The sequence below is a fragment of the Leopardus geoffroyi genome, chromosome B4 (genome assembly GCF_018350155.1).
Source record: "Leopardus geoffroyi isolate Oge1 chromosome B4, O.geoffroyi_Oge1_pat1.0, whole genome shotgun sequence".
Classification (NCBI taxonomy): Eukaryota; Metazoa; Chordata; class Mammalia; order Carnivora; family Felidae; genus Leopardus; species Leopardus geoffroyi.
In genome coordinates this window covers 41,437,985-41,453,199 of record NC_059341.1, presented here as the reverse complement: position 1 = coordinate 41,453,199, position 15,215 = coordinate 41,437,985, and the positions used below count along the sequence as shown (strand labels likewise).

Below are 15,215 nucleotides of genomic sequence, written 5' to 3'. Positions count from 1 at the left end.
CTAGAGAATAAACTTCAAAGATGTGACTAAGTCTCTTCCCCAGAAATATCAATGAAAAACAAATTTTCTTTTATGCTGTCTTTGTCTTTCTTTGGTTTTGCCAGTCTGCCAGCTTCTAAATTATCTGTCCCCCTCTGTCTCCACTATTGTTTTTCCCTCTTTAATAATGATCAAGTCCAGGGGCACCTGGGTGGCTCAGTCGGTTAAGCGTCAGACTTCAGCCCAGGTCATGATCTCATGGTTTGTGAGTGCAAGCCCCACATCAGACTCTGTGCTGACAGCTCGGAGCCTGGAGCCTGCTTCAGATTCAGTGTCTCCCTCTCTGTCTGCCCCTCCCCTGCTCACACTGTCTCTCTCTCTCTCTCTCAAAAAATAAACTTAAAAAAAATGATCAAGTCCAAAAAAACCTGACTGAGAAGCCCTGCTCGCAGTACCTTTTTCTGAGCCACCAGGAACCCCCTCCTCCTTCACCCCTAGTGAAGTACATATTGGGAACAAGTGTTTCACGTTGTCAGCCTCCACACAGCACTAATATGGCTAGCAGCCAGAGTAAAGAACCAGGGAGAGCTAGAGTTTGGAAGAGTCTGGTTTAAAGTCCCTCCCTAGACAGTCCAAATTCCCCTGACACCCAGGGGGAGGGCCCTTCTCTCCAGTGGGGCCAGATTTTATGCAAGACATTTAGTATGTCAAAGTTTCAGTCTTTGGCCTTGGAGTTGGGTCTTCTGGGTCTGATTTCAGCTCCACCCCTGGGTGATCCTGGTTAATGGAGCACTCCACCCCTTCTTCTCCCAAACTTTAGACCCTTGACCTACCAACCTACCTGCCTAAAGGCAAGAAAGATCAGTGCAGGACTCAGAGCTCTTGAGGACACAGCAGTCAGAGAAAAAGAAAGGGGAGAGACTGGCGCTAAACTAAATGATTTCAGAACTACAACCTTTGCCCAGACCTACCCTTCACACAGGGTAACTGAGGGGTCCAGGAGCCTCGCCAACGCCAGTTCCCAAAGGGCTGTAGTTCCAGCCTGGCCGAAGAGCGCCATCTGGCGGCCAGCCCTCCCAACCTGGATTCTCTTTGGCCCCGCCGGAGTTCTCGAAGCCAGAGCTAGACAGGGGCAGAACTGTCACCTCCTCCTGTACGTCACTCCGAGGACCCCGCCCCTGCTTGGAACGCGCCTCCTCCCGACGGGACTGGCCCTAGCGCCTCCCCCGCAGAACGGCCGCCCTTCCTCCCTCTTGGGCTGAACGCCGCTCGGGTAGAAAAATCTGCTTAATGTTCCCCCCAGGATCCGCCCCACCCAGTCGCCCACAGGGAGCCCGCCCCTCCCCCCCATGGGAATCTGCCCCACGGTCTCTTCCTTCCCCTGAGGGAACGTGCCGCACCGCCCTCCCCCGCCCCGTCCCTCCCGAGGAAGGGGAGCCTCTGCTCCTCCCCCACACCCTCGCAGGGAGCCTCTTCCAGTCCACAGAGCCCAAATCCAGGTTAGTCATGAGGCCTCCCCTCCCCTGGTCCCCGGAAGACCCCGCGGCCGCAAGCTCCGCCGCCCGGGAAGCCGGCCCCAGCCCACTCCCCTCGCCCGCCAGTGGGCGGAGCTCCGCGGGCCCGGCCCCGGGGCGGGCTGTCACATCGTGACGTCACTTCCGTCCGGGCCTGGCCGCGGTTCGGGCTCCGTGGGCCGAGGGGGGGTACGGAGGTGGCAGCCTTGGGAGGAGGCGGCGCGGGAGGCCGAGGAGCACCAGCCCGGACCAATCCCGCGTACCGGGCCGCAACCCCCGATTCTGCAGCGCACCGAGAGGCGAGACCGGCCGGATGGGCCGCTGAGCCCGAATCGGGGACCGGTGAGGCTCGAGCAGAGCGGGCAGCCGGGGCCAGGGCGGGAGCGGGCCCGCGGGGCTGCAGGGTCTGGGATGCGGGGAGGGGAGAGGGCCAGGCCTACCGCTCCGGCTCGCCCGGCGGTGAGGCGCGGGCCGGGGGAGCGGCAGACAAGCGCGGTGGGGATAGTGAGGCCGGCCTGGGGGAGGCTTGGAGGCGGCTCGGGGTGAGAAGGGGGCCGAGTGGCTGGGGTCATTGCTGGGGCGAGGGCCTGCCCTCGGGATTCGCATCTGGAACAGTGGCGTCGGGGGAGGGGGCTATGCTTCTGTCCAGGGCTCTTGGAAGAGGATGGCTGTGAGTGGGGGGAGGCAGAAGACTGCGAGGCTTGGAAAAATTTTCCACGGCCCTCCTTGAGAGGTTTGAAGAGCTCTTCTCTCCCGTGAGGGTGGTGTCGACCACCATCTGGAGAAGGGTCTCACTGGAGTTTGGGGGGTTCAGTTACAGCATTTGGAAGGGACAGTGTCCTGAGTCCCTTCACTGAGCCAGGTGTGCAAAAAGCCTGGCTACCTCCGAGTATCTGAGCCTCCACATCTTTACAGCGTGGAGCCCCCTGGAGCTAAAATCAGGATGTTCCGTTTTATGAGGGACGTGGAGCCCGAGGATCCTATGTTCCTGATGTGAGTATTCCCTCCCCCTTGTGTTCTAGGGCGCTCATCCTACTCCAATTCAGGTCTCTAAGTGATTCAGACAGACATCTGGGTTCCCATTGCTGGCATTGGCTGGAACCAGCTGGATACTCAACTCTAGCTCAGACTTGGAGAGGAAATAGGCGTCTGTGCCACTGTTTCCCCATGACTTTTCTTTTTTGCTGGGGGAGGCGGGGAGTGGGTGTTGACTGTTTGGCCCTTCTGCCATCCACTGTATACTCACTCCACAGGGACCCCTTTGCTATTCACCGTCAGCATATGAACCGAATGTTGTCAGGTGGCTTTGGATATAGCCCCTTCCTCAGCATCACAGATGGCAACATGCCAGGGACCAGGCCTGCCAGCCGTAGGATGCAGGTAATGGTGCTGCAACATACCTGAGACCCAAAGGAAGCCTGGAGGGTGGTTAATAAAGTCCTTGATCTTTCTTACGCTTTAGCCAGCTTAGCAAGTGGAATGATCTTTTTTTAGGAGTGGGGGAAAGGGTCTGCCAAAAGGGTTTTGTGATCTCCTTTTGAGAGGAGGATGGAAAAAAAGCTGGGTCCATGGGCTTGGGGTTGTAATGAATAGGATGTGGTCTCCAATTTGTTCTTTGTGTTTTCCTGCAGGCTGGGACTGTTTCCCCCTTTGGGATGCTGGGAATGGTGAGTCCTAACATCTTTGTGTCCTTCCATCTCAGACACACTCTAGGCCCTTAGATATTATTTCCAAATGTGGCTCTCTGGAATAGCTTTATGGGTAACCCTGGAATCTTTCTAAAGTTGATTTATTTATTTTGAGAGAGAGAGGATGAATCCCAAGCAGGCTCCGTGCTGTCAGTGCAGAGCCCGACTCCGGGGTTCCATCTCACAAAGTGTGAGGTCATGACCTGAGCCGAAATCAAGAGTTCTGTCACTTAACTGACTGAACCACCCAGGCACCCCTACAATCTTTTTATAGTGTTCGCAAAGCTCTGGGCCTGTTGTGTGCTCTGAGTCCTGTGGGTTAAAGATGTTCACTTACTGACCCCTGCATTCTAGGAGCAATACCTATTAGGGAAATGTGATTGCCTAGCAAAGTTTGTCTTCCTGAGGATTGAGACGCAGTTGAAGGGCCAGCAAGAGATGGCTTTTTAGAGGTTTTTTTTGTTTTTTACTATTTCATGCCCATCACTTTTTTTGTAGGTTATAATTCATTTACTTGGGTGTGCTTCTTAAAGATAGGAGGAAATAAGGCAGTCAGGAGAATGAAGATGGGATCAGAGCAGCCATAGAGACTGAGGAGGAAGGTAGCAGTATGTGGGAAGGGAAACACGGAGAGGAACATTCCATGTACTGGCCATGCTAATGAAGAGACAGAGCTGTTGCTCCGTGTGAGGGAAGAGGAGAAAGGGAATGTGTAGCCATGCGTCTAGTGGGTGCCTAAACAAGATAATCTGAGCACTGACTTTGCTTTCCTGACTCTGTTTTCCATCTCTTTGCTGCAGTCAGGTGGCTTCATGGACATGTTTGGGATGATGAACGACATGATTGGGAACATGGTGAGGCTCTTGCGCCATACGCTTTTGCAGTCTTGTTCTCAGTGATGGCTGGCGACACCTCTTGAGTCCTCTGAGGCGGGGGCAGGCAAGAGTGCCCTAGGGAAAGGCTCAAGCCGGATAAAGTCATTGAACCCAGAGAGCATTGGGTTCCCTTATCTGTTCTCCTGGCCTAACTAGGAAGCAGCAGGAGCAGTCTTATTAAGCATGCGATTAAGGCTCAGTCTCTAAAGGTCTTTCTTGTTTATTGTTGGACTCAGAGGAATTTGGGGGGTACTGATGAGTCCTGATGTTTTCTCATTTCTCATGTTTTGTAAGAAAGATACAGACAGGAACAGGCAGCTGAAATGTGGGATCCCTTCGCCAGAGGGACCGTTCAGTCCTGCTGTGTGTTTTCCTCCACAGGAACACATGACAGCTGGAGGCAATTGCCAGACCTTTTCATCCTCCACTGTCATCTCCTACTCCAATACGGGTGATGGTGCCCCCAAGGTCTACCAGGAGACGTCAGAGATGCGCTCGGCACCAGGCGGGGTGAGTTGAAGGGCTTCTGATATCCCAGAGAAGGCAGGGTTGAATGACACGCACAGAAACCCTGGCTTCTTTTTTCATGATTGGGTTCGGGGTGGTTTGTCTATCCCGGCTTGGTGTAGCCAGGCTTTGGAAGGGACAGCTGTGTGCTGTGTTCTGCCTCCTCCCAGATCCGGGAGACTCGCAGGACCGTACGGGACTCGGACAGTGGGCTAGAGCAGATGTCCATCGGGCATCACATCCGAGACCGGGCTCACATCCTCCAGCGCTCCCGAAACCACCGCACAGGGGACCAGGAGGAGCGGCAGGATTATATCAACCTGGATGAGAGTGAGCCTTCTTTTTTTCTCATCACCCTTCTGGCTCCCGGGCCACTGGTCCCGTTCCTGCGAGCTAGGAGACACCAACCAGCTTTCTGTCCTTACCTCTGTAGATGTTTCTTGGCAAAGTTCTGGGTGGACCTCCTATTCTTTTTTTTTTTTTTTTTTTTTTTTAATTTTTTTAAACGTTTTTATTTTTGAGAGACAGAGAGAGACAGCATGATGGGGGAAGAGCAGAGAGAGAGGGAGACACAGAATCCGAAGCAGGCTCCAGGCTCCCAGCTGTCAGCACAGAGCCCAACTGCACAAACCCACAAACTGTGAGATCATGACCCGAGCCGAAGTCGGACACCTAACTGACTGAGCCATCCAGGCGCTCCAGGCCTCCTGTTCTGACCTCACTTGAGCCCTGTCCTGTCAGCTTTAGGGGCTAAGTCAAGCCCTGGCAGTCTCCTCGCCAAGGAGAGGCCAACTGTCAGGATCAGTTTTTTTCTTTCTCAAGTCAATAAGTATTTATTAAGTACTTATTGTGTGCATGGCACTATGCTCCTTAACTTCATAATTACCCCGTTTCTGATTTCCTTCTTGAGTAGTCCTGCCTTAGGCCTGCTGGTGGCTTCCACATTGGAATCGCTGTTGGCTATTAGCTCGTGGAACCATATGGAACCCCAGACTACTAAGAACAGAAATTGTTGGGGCGCCTGGGTGGCTCAGTCGGGTAAGCGTCCGACTTCGGCTCAGGTCATGATCTCGCAGTCTGTGAGTTCGAGCCCCGCGTCGGGCTCTGTGCTGACAGCTCAGAGCCTGGAGCCGGTTTCAGATTCTGTGTCTCCCTCTCTCTGACCCTCCCCCGTTCATGCTCTGTCTCTGTCTCAAAAATAAATAAACGTTAAAAAAAATTAAAAAAAAAAGAACAGAAATTGTTGGTGTCCCTCAACATGTCCCCACACATAGTTTCAGCCTTTGCTGTATTTGCTCACGCTTGCCTCTGCTTCCAGAAGCCAGCCTGTATATTTAAATGTCACGTCTGGTCTCTGTGCTCTTCAGGTGAGGCTGCAGCATTTGATGATGAATGGCGGAGGGAGACATCCCGATTCCGGCAGCAGCGCCCTCTGGAATTTCGACGGCATGAGGCTTCAGGGGGTGGGGGACGAAGGGCTGAGGGGCCTCCCCGCCTGGCTATACAGGGACCTGAGGACTCCCCCTCCCGACAGTCCCGCCGCTATGACTGGTGAGGGCCCTAGGCCCTCAGCCTCTCTTGTAAGTATTGAGAGGGAGGAATTGTAAGGTGTCAAGCACGGAGGGGGGGTTGAGGCACGTACCTGTGCACATTCCTTTGTCATGAGGCAGAAGGAGTCCAGGTGCCCAGCAATTACTGCCTTTGATGGTGTAAGTTTTAGTTGGTGTGAAGAGAAGAATGCTGCCACTGGAATGGGAGAGTGAACCCAACTCCTGGCCTTTACGTTTTGTCTTTTGACTCGCTCTTCTCTCTTTCCCTTCCAGGTACAGGCTGAGAGGCTGAGAAATCATCCCCCAAATAACTTTTTCCTCTCCAGCTCCCACTCCCAATTTAATATTAAATTAACAGGCAAGCTGGCCCCCCACCTCTCCCTGGGGGTCTCAGGGAGAACCTTTCACTGCCCCCTTTACCTACTTTTTCCTTCTTTAATCCCCTACCATGATGAGTCCACTTCTCCTGTATCTGCTAACTTGATTTTTCATTTTGCTGCTCCATCTTTGAGCCTCCTCACCTTCCCCTTTCTACCCTCGCCATGCATCGAAGGGGCTTTTGGGGTGAGCTCTGGGTTTAGGGGCTTCCTCTATCCCTCAGCTGCCCTGGATCTTTGCCCACCTCCTCCTCAGATCCCCCACTGCAGAGGCCATAGCCCTTATCCAGGGCTGTGTGTGGAGGGAGAGGACAGGCTCCCATCCCTTTCTCCCTTCCCACTCCCTGCACATCACAAAAACCTTCCCTACACCCTTCTCTGCCTTTATTTTTTGATTTGTGCAACTTGTAACTAGGTGTTTATGGAATAAAGGAGAATGGAAAAAAGAGCAAGTAGGATTCTGGCTTTACTTTTGATCTTTTCCCTGTTCAAATTCAACCCTCCTGTCTTCTCGTCACCTTCTTGCCTTCCCTCTGTCTCCACGTGTGGCCTTCTTAACTCGAGTTCAAGCCCAGTACTTCGGTGGTAACAACAGTGGGACAGTCAGAGCCCAGAGCAACAGCAGCGAAGTCAGTTGGGCTAGGCTGATGGGTGAAAACAAGCAGTTTCACCCTTGGCTGCTGTCTCCCTTGCTTTTACTGTAACTTCACATGTCAGGGAGAATGTAAGGCATATCTCCTAGGTGCCTGAGGAATTTGGTGCCCCTTGTCCCTTGGGCATAGATTCTCTCCTGGACTGTGGGTGGGAACACATGTGGTACCGAGCAGGAAGGCACAGGCCTTCGAGGGGGAGGCGCTTTGGAGTCAGCAATGTCCTTCCACCCTCAGTTGTTGAGAATTTGAGCCCAGGGAAGGAGACCAGAGAAGAAAACCAACCTGGAACCTGAGCAGTACTGGAAGGGCATGAAGTGCTCAAATTTCTCAAGACGTTCACTCTTGGCTTGACCTGGCTCGGCCAAATGGGTCACTCTGTTCTTGGGAACTTACTTAATGATAGTAAATGCTGGTAAGGGTCTGGTGATGGTTTCTTTATAACAATCTTTGGTTCTTCTCAGTTTATGGTAAATCAAAGTCAAAGAAACAAAACAGCACAGGCACCTGGCTGGCTCAGCACAGCATGCGACTCTTAATCTCAGGGTTGTGAGTTTAAGCCCCATGTTGGGCATAGAGCTTACTTAAACAACACACACACACAAACAACTCCAGGCTCTAGTTCCTCTTAGGGAAGGGAGGATCTTTCCCATGTCCTCTGTGAACAAACAGATTCAAGAGGATCTGTCTAGTAGCTGAACGAGCAGAGGGAGGAAGTAGAGAGCAACGATCATGCATTGACGTCCTATTCCAGGACATGTGCCAAATCTCATTACATAGGGCTGGTGAAGATCCATGATCGGGGTCAAGGGAAACAACCCTGTGGCCAAAAGAATCCAGGAATCTCAGAAGTCAAACAAGTACAGGCTCCCCCCGCTATCCGAAAACAGTGTTCCTGTGAAAGCTTTCGGAAGCTGAAATGGCATAAAGCGAACCGATTACTATTAACTTCTATGGAGAAGTGTTTGAGCATTCCCAGACCCAAAAAATAACCTTGAATTTTCTGAAACCGTCTTGCTAAGGGACGCACAGAGCAAACGGATGCTCACAGACAGCTCAGAGCTAGGCCTGATGCAGAGAAGCTGAGTATAGCTCTGGGGGAAGGAGCGTGGTGACCGCCCTCTTGCCGCTCTGGGCATATGGCACCTCTATAACTTGCTGCAAAACCAAAAGCTTGCCGAAAGCTATTTTCACTTTGTCTGGCAAAAGCAAAAATCCCCTTCGTATTTCTTTGTGTTAGCCCAAACCGGTCTTCTGCACATGTGAAATGGTGTAATGTAAACTTGTAAAAGGTGAGGGGCGCCTGTATAGATAATTCATCTCCTCCCGGGTGGCTGAATTGTAGATGATGGGACTCAAAGCGTCCACAGCCGTCAGTCCCAAGTGTCAATCTGTGCTCTGTCCAAACACATATATGTCCTTCTTCTGGGAGTGGGAACAGCTTTCGTGAGTCTCCCGTGGAGCCCACAGGACAAAGAACCCTAGACTTGTAAGGGATGCCCAGAGGCTGGGTCCTCGGCTCTGCCACCAGCCCAGCCATGTGGTCTTGGGCAAGTTATTCACTTCCCTGAAGTTTCCGGCAAGCTGTAAAATCTTAGGCTGCAGTTCATGGCCAACCTGGTCAATCTGGATTTCACAATGCCCGCACTCACAGGTATGGTTCTGAGTGGGGGCTGGAGCAGGGCAAGGGTTACCCGGATTTCAATCTAGGTGAGTCAACCTAGTGTTCCACGAGCTCTCCCATATGGGAACTGGCTTTCAGGCACATGAACTGATTTTCACCCCTACTTCCTGCACTTGGGTGAGGACCACCCTTCAACTCAGTGCTTCTTACTCCTAGAACCCGTGACTGGTTCTCAGCAGGGATCTGTTGTGGGGAGTTAGTGAGCAACATTCTCCTGGTGAGGTGCCCAAGAACCAGCCCCCTGGCACTTGTTGACCTGTCCGCCACTGCAAGGTGAGGGCCAGGGGGCAGAAATGGGAAAGGAACCCTCGGGAAGGAAGCCGACATTTTATTTCTGGTCAACTCTCCAACTGGGCCCAGCCTCATTCACAACAGCCATCCCCCCAGCCCTTGGCCCCAGCATCCGGAGGACATGGTTGGACGCATTATTTTCCTCATGGCTGATATTTGGCTGGAGGTTAAGCTATCTACAGGAGTGAAATTATGAACCCAGCCTGACATGAGTAAGACCTGACTCCACCACTTAGCATGACCAGGAAGAATTCTTAATCTCTCATCAGTTTCCCACTTTGTAAAATGGGCCTTTCTAGGCGCTCGCTGACGGCAGGGGAGACATGGGTCCATCCTGCAGAACTGAAATCCGTGATGTAGTATGCAGAAAGCATTTGACACAGTGCACGGGTTACAAATGACTGATTTCTCCCTGATTCCTCTGTCTTGCTCCTTTGATGCTCTCTGGTGATCCTCATCTCTGTGCCCATCCTCAGGACTCCTAAAATACTCCCAGCCACAACTTGGAAATCATCATCCTGGCCTCCAGCCCTCTGCGATGCCAGCTACCCAATTATTATCTTCTGCCCTTTCTAGGCCTCAGCTTTCCAGACCAACAAGTAGAAGCAAATGTTTTGGGCCACTCTGACCCAGGCCTGCTTGCAGTTTGGGATGTTTTCCTTCCTATGGTAACAAAGGGCCTCGGGTCCTACTGACACCCTTTATCCAATGTCCCTTTCCTCCCTTCTTCTGCAATCCAATGCCCAAGTCACAAACCAGTCACCCAGAGGACCAGGAGTTGATCCACAATGATAACCCAGTATTCAGGTCTCTCAACCCACATATTCCAAGTCCACTTAAATACTCCACATACCTGCCCTGCCCCGATGCTCCCAGTCCTGAGCATGGGGCCTCCCAACAGCTGACGGAGCAGCAAGGGTCAAGGTTTCCTTCTCTCAGTCCATTCCAGTTGGGATAGGGATTAAAAAAAAAAAAAAAGTCGTCTTTATTTCTCTCCTTAGACATTACTGGGGTCTTCAGATTAGAGGGGTGGGATCCAGGTGGGGCTGCACTGGAAGCTGGGGAGGTGAAGACAGGGACAGTTAGGCACAGGAGGTGCTAAAAGGTAAGAAAAAAAACAGGGGACTGGGGACATGGGGAGGGAAGGCCTTGGGTATCGGTTCCCCCAAGCAGCCTCCCAGCTAGCCTCCATCCCTGAGGAGAGCCTGTGGGGGGCACAGAGCTGGCATGGCATGAGGGACGTACATGGAGGGGCCTGGGATGCAGAAGGTGGGCAGAGCTGCTTTGGAGGTTGGGCAGGGAGCGCTGGCAGCTCTGAGCCTTCCCATCCTCAATGTCCGCCCTTAAATGGGAGCTCTAGGGAGACAAGGACAAGCAGGTGGTGCTTCTCCCTCTGGGCTCAGCCCTCCCTGTCTGCGCCCCACTCCCCGCCCCCACGCTCTGCTCTGGCTGTCCCTGGGATAAGTTAGCACTCCAAGTTCCTTGGCCCTTGTCTGCCCTTTAGGATTTTTTTTCTTCCCTGAAGACCTTATCTTTGGCATAGGAATAGGGTGCTGCCCCCAGTTCCCCTCGGCATCCCTCCCACCCTCTTCATCTGCTGTCACCTGCCACCCGGAGGGCTTGCAGGTTCTGCAGAATTACCTCCAAGATGTAAGTGTTCGCCAGCCAAGCGGCCAACCGAGTGTCCGCGGCTAGGACATTTGGACACATGGAGCTGGAAGATAGGAGAGGGGGGCATGGGATAGGGCCCTAGAGGTGGACTTGAGTCTCTAAAAAGGGGGGAGCAGAAATACCTTAGGAAAGGTCAAGGTCACACTGAGGTGGGAAATGGTTTGATGGAGAGATTCTTGGAAAACTGCTGGTGACTTTAGTGAAGATATCCTGGGTTTGTGTGTGTCGGGTGTGAAATTCCCAACTGACAGGCAACATGGCAGGGAAGGGCAGAAGCAGGTTCCCAATTCACATAGACCTTAATGTAAGCAAACCCTATATTTGCTATATGCTATATGCTATAAATAACATGCTATATGCTAAATATATACTATGAATAACGATACGCTATAAATAATAACACTTTTAGAGTTAGAGACCTTGTGGCTCACCTTCTCTGGATGTTACCAAGTGTGGTAGCAGATGGGCATCACCACCCTGGACCTCCTGAAGTGGAATCTTGAGGTTGGAGAGGATTCCACACAGCTTAGCAACAATTACAGGTGTCATCCAAACCCCTGCTCCTATGTCACTGCTTAAGAAACAGAGGTGACTGTTGACCACGCAGTTAGCTAGCTAGCAGCACTGCAAGAGCCAGGGCTCAAAATCCGGATTGACACAAAGGATACTAATGGGTTGTACAGAATGTGTCACCATGGGGTTCCTTTAAATAGTTCCTCGGTAATTTTTAAAAACTTTTGTATTAGGGGCGCCTGTGTGGCTCAGTCGGTTAAGCATCAGACTTTGGCTCAGGTCATGATCTCATGGCTCACAGGTTCAAGTCCCACGTCGGGCTCTCTTCTGTCAGCATGGAGCCCGCTTCGGATCCTCTGTTTCTCCCTGTCTCTCTCTCTGCCCCTCCCCTGCTTGCACATGCTGTCTCAAAAATAAACATTAAAAGAAACAATTAAAAAAATTTTTTTTAGTGTTTATTTTTGAGAGAGAGACAGACAGAGCGTGAGCAGGGGAGGGGCAGAGAGAGAGAGGGAGACACAGAATCGGAAGCAGGCTCCAGGCTCTGAGCTACCAGGACAGAGCCTGACACGGGCCTTGAACCTACGAGCCTTCAAGCTGTGAGATCATGACCTGAGTCGAAGTCAGCCATCTAACCGACTGAGCCACCCGGGCGCCCCAAAAAGAAACCATTTAAAAATTACTCAAATAATAACATTGCTTAAAATGATGAATACCAGTAGCCTATATGCCTGTTTTTTAAATCTTGTATTTTTTTTAAGTTTATTTATTTTGAGAGACAGAGAGAGGTGGGAGGAGTGGAGAGAGAGGGAGAGAGAGAATCATGCAGGCTCCATGCTATCAGTGCAGAGCCTAATGTGGGGTTCCAACCCAAACTGTGAGATCATGACCTGAGCTGAAATCAAGTCAGGCACTCAACTGACTAAGACACCCAGATGCCCTAAATCTTGTATCTTTTAACATATAGTAAAATTGCTGTCTGTGTGTGTGTGTATGTGTGTGTGTGTACAGTTCTGTGACTTTTAACACATGCAGATCTGTGTAAGCACCACCACAATCAGGATCAAAACAGTTCCATCACCCCCAACCTCGTCCTGCTGCTCCTTTGTGGTCACACCCTTCCTCCAATCCTAACCCTGACAACGACCAATTTGTTTCCCACTGCTATAATTCTGCCATTTCCAGAATGTCATATAATGAAATCATACATGAGAGAAGCTCTTTCTTTCAGCATAATGCCTTTGAGATTCACTCATGCTGTTGCGTGTATTAATAGTTTACTCCTTTTTATTGCTGAGTAGTATTCTGTGTGCTTATAGTCGGTTTATCCATTCACCTGTCCAAGGACATTCCAGTTTCCAGTTTGGGGCAATAATGGACAGAACTGCCATAAACATTTGTGTACATGTTTTTGTGTGAACATGTTTTAATTTCTTTAGGAATGAAATGGAGTGGGATTGTGAGGTCATATGGTAAGTGTATATATATATATATATATTTTTTTAATTTTTTTAATTTTATTTTTAATTTTTTAAAATTTACATCCAAATTAGTTAGTATATAGTGAAACAATGATTTCAGTAGATTCCTTAATGCCCTTTACCCATTTAGCCATCCCCCCTCCCACAACCCTTCCAGTAACGCTCAGTTTGTTCTCCATATTTATGAGTCTCTTCTGTTTTGTCCGCCTCCCTGTTTTTAAATTATTTTTGTTTCCTTTCCCTTATGTTAATCTGTTTTGTCTCTTAAAGTCCTCATATGAGTGAAGTCATTTGATTTTTGTCTTTCTCTGACTAATTTCACTTAGCATAATACCCTCCAGTTCCATCCACATAGTTGCAAATGGCAAGATTTCACTCTTTTTGATGGCTGAGTAATACTCCATTGTATATAAATACCACATCTTCTTTATCCATTCATCCATCGATGGACATTTGGGCTCTTTCTATACTTCGGCTATTGTTGATAGTGCTGCTATAAACATGGGGGGGTGCATGTGTCCCTTTGAAACAGCACACCTGTATCCCATGGATAAATGCCTAGTGTAATTGCTGGGTCATAGGGTAGTTCTATTTTTAGTTTTTTGAGGAACCTCCATACTGTTTTTCCAGAGTGGCTGCACCAGCTTGAATTCCCAAGGTGTATATTTAACTGTATAAGAAAATGCCAAACTTTTCCAGGGTGGCTGCACCATTCTGCAGCATTTTGCATTTTTCAGCATTCTCAACAGCAATGTGAGAGAGCCCAGGTTGCTTTGCATCCTTGCCAGCACTTAGTATTGTCATTTTCTATTTTATTTTACCCCATTCTATTAAGTGTGTAGGCATTCTTCTATTTATTCTAATAGACATCTTGTCTATTGCAAGTTTTAATTTGTACTTCCCTAAAGACTAATGATGTCGAGCATCTCTTCACGTGCTTATTTGACATCAGAGTTCTTTATATATTCTGGTTAGAAGTCCTTTGTTAAATAGGGATTCACAACTAATTCTCTCCCATTCTGTTGCTTTTCTTCCTCTTGACATTTTCTTTTTCAAAGAAAAAATTGTAATTGAGATGAAGTCCAACTTACCACTGTTTTCTTTTATATCAAATTTTGGATGTCATATCCAAGAACACTTTGCCTAACTCTGGATAACAAAGTTTTTTTTTTTTTTTAATTTTTTTTTTTAACGTTTATTTATTTTTGAGACAGAGAGAGACAGAGCATGAACAGGGGAGGATCAGAGAGAGAGGGAGACACAGAATCTGAAACAGGCTCCAGGCTCTGAGCTGTCAGCACAGAGCCCGACGCGGGGCTTGAACTCACGGACTGTGAGATCATGACCTGAGCCGAAGTTGGACACTTAACCGACTGAGCCACCCAGGCGCCCCTGGATAACTAAGATTTTATCCTATGTTATCTTTCAAAAGCTTTGTAGCTGTACATTTCATATTTACATCTCTTTCTTTTTGGATGAGTTTTGATAGCTTGTGGCTTTCAAGGAGTTGGTCCATTTTGTTTAAATTGTTGAATTTATGTGTGTAGGATTGTTTGTAGTATTCCCTTATGACATTTTAATGTCTGTGGGAACTGTAGCGATATCCCCTCTTTTATTCCTTTTTATTTTTAAGTTTTTTAAGGATTTTTTTTAATGTAATCTCTACACTCAACGTGGGGCTTGAACTCACAACCCCCAAGGTCGAGTCACATGTTCTACTGACGGAGCCAGCCAATTGCCCCCCCCTTTTATTCCTGATGTTAGTATTTTGTGTCTTTTCTCTTTTTTAATTTTTTAATTTTATTTTTGGGGTGCCTGGGTGGCTCAGTCTGATAAGTGTCCAACTCTTGATTTCAGCTCAGGTCATGATCTCACAGTTGGTGAGTTCGAGCCCCACGTTGAGCTCTGAGCTGACAGTGTGAAGCCTGCTTGGGATTCTTTCTCCCTCTCTCTCTCTCTCTGCCCCTTCCCTGCTCACACACTCTCTTTCTCACTCTCTCTCAAGCAAACAAAACAAAACAAAACAAAACAAAACAAAAACAAAAACGAAAACAAAAAACCTTAAAAAAAAGATTTTATTTTTAAGTAATCTCTACACCCAACATGGGGCTCAAACTCACAACCCCAAGATCAAGAGTCACATGCCCTACTGACTGAGTCAGCCAGGCTCCTCTCTTTTTTTTTAATTAAAAAAAAATTTTTTTTGGTCAGTATGGCTAGAGGTTTATCAATTTTATTGATCATTTCCAATAATTGACCTCTGGTTTCATTAATTTTTTTCTATTTTTCTGTTTTCAATTTCATTAATTTCTTTTTTTTTAAGTTTTTTAAAATTTATTTTTATTTTTTAATTATTTTAATTTTAATTAAAATTATTTTTAATTTTGAGAGAGAGAGAGAGAATCTTAGCAGGCTTCACACTCAGCACAGAGCCT

General features: G+C 49.0%; 1 protein-coding gene and 1 long non-coding RNA gene across 2 annotated transcripts; one reads left to right on the top strand and one right to left on the bottom strand.

Moving 5' to 3' along the window:
- Window positions 1-1,188: 1,188 nt before the first annotated feature.
- MLF2 (myeloid leukemia factor 2) lies at window positions 1,189-6,942 on the top strand. The gene is made up of 9 exons (XM_045463051.1): window positions 1,189-1,835; window positions 2,409-2,486; window positions 2,747-2,873; window positions 3,125-3,160; window positions 3,982-4,035; window positions 4,438-4,566; window positions 4,734-4,893; window positions 5,931-6,143; window positions 6,387-6,942. Exons 2-8 carry the CDS (start codon window positions 2,437-2,439, stop codon window positions 6,116-6,118), a joined length of 744 nt encoding a protein of 247 aa, XP_045319007.1. The 5' UTR covers window positions 1,189-1,835; window positions 2,409-2,436; the 3' UTR covers window positions 6,119-6,143; window positions 6,387-6,942.
- On the bottom strand, window positions 6,205-11,347 carry LOC123590171. Its single transcript, XR_006708643.1, has 4 exons — window positions 11,218-11,347; window positions 10,757-10,829; window positions 9,969-10,173; window positions 6,205-6,309 (listed from the first exon to the last, which is right to left on the bottom strand). It is a non-coding gene; the product is annotated as an uncharacterized LOC123590171 (long non-coding RNA).
- Window positions 11,348-15,215: the final 3,868 nt, after the last annotated feature.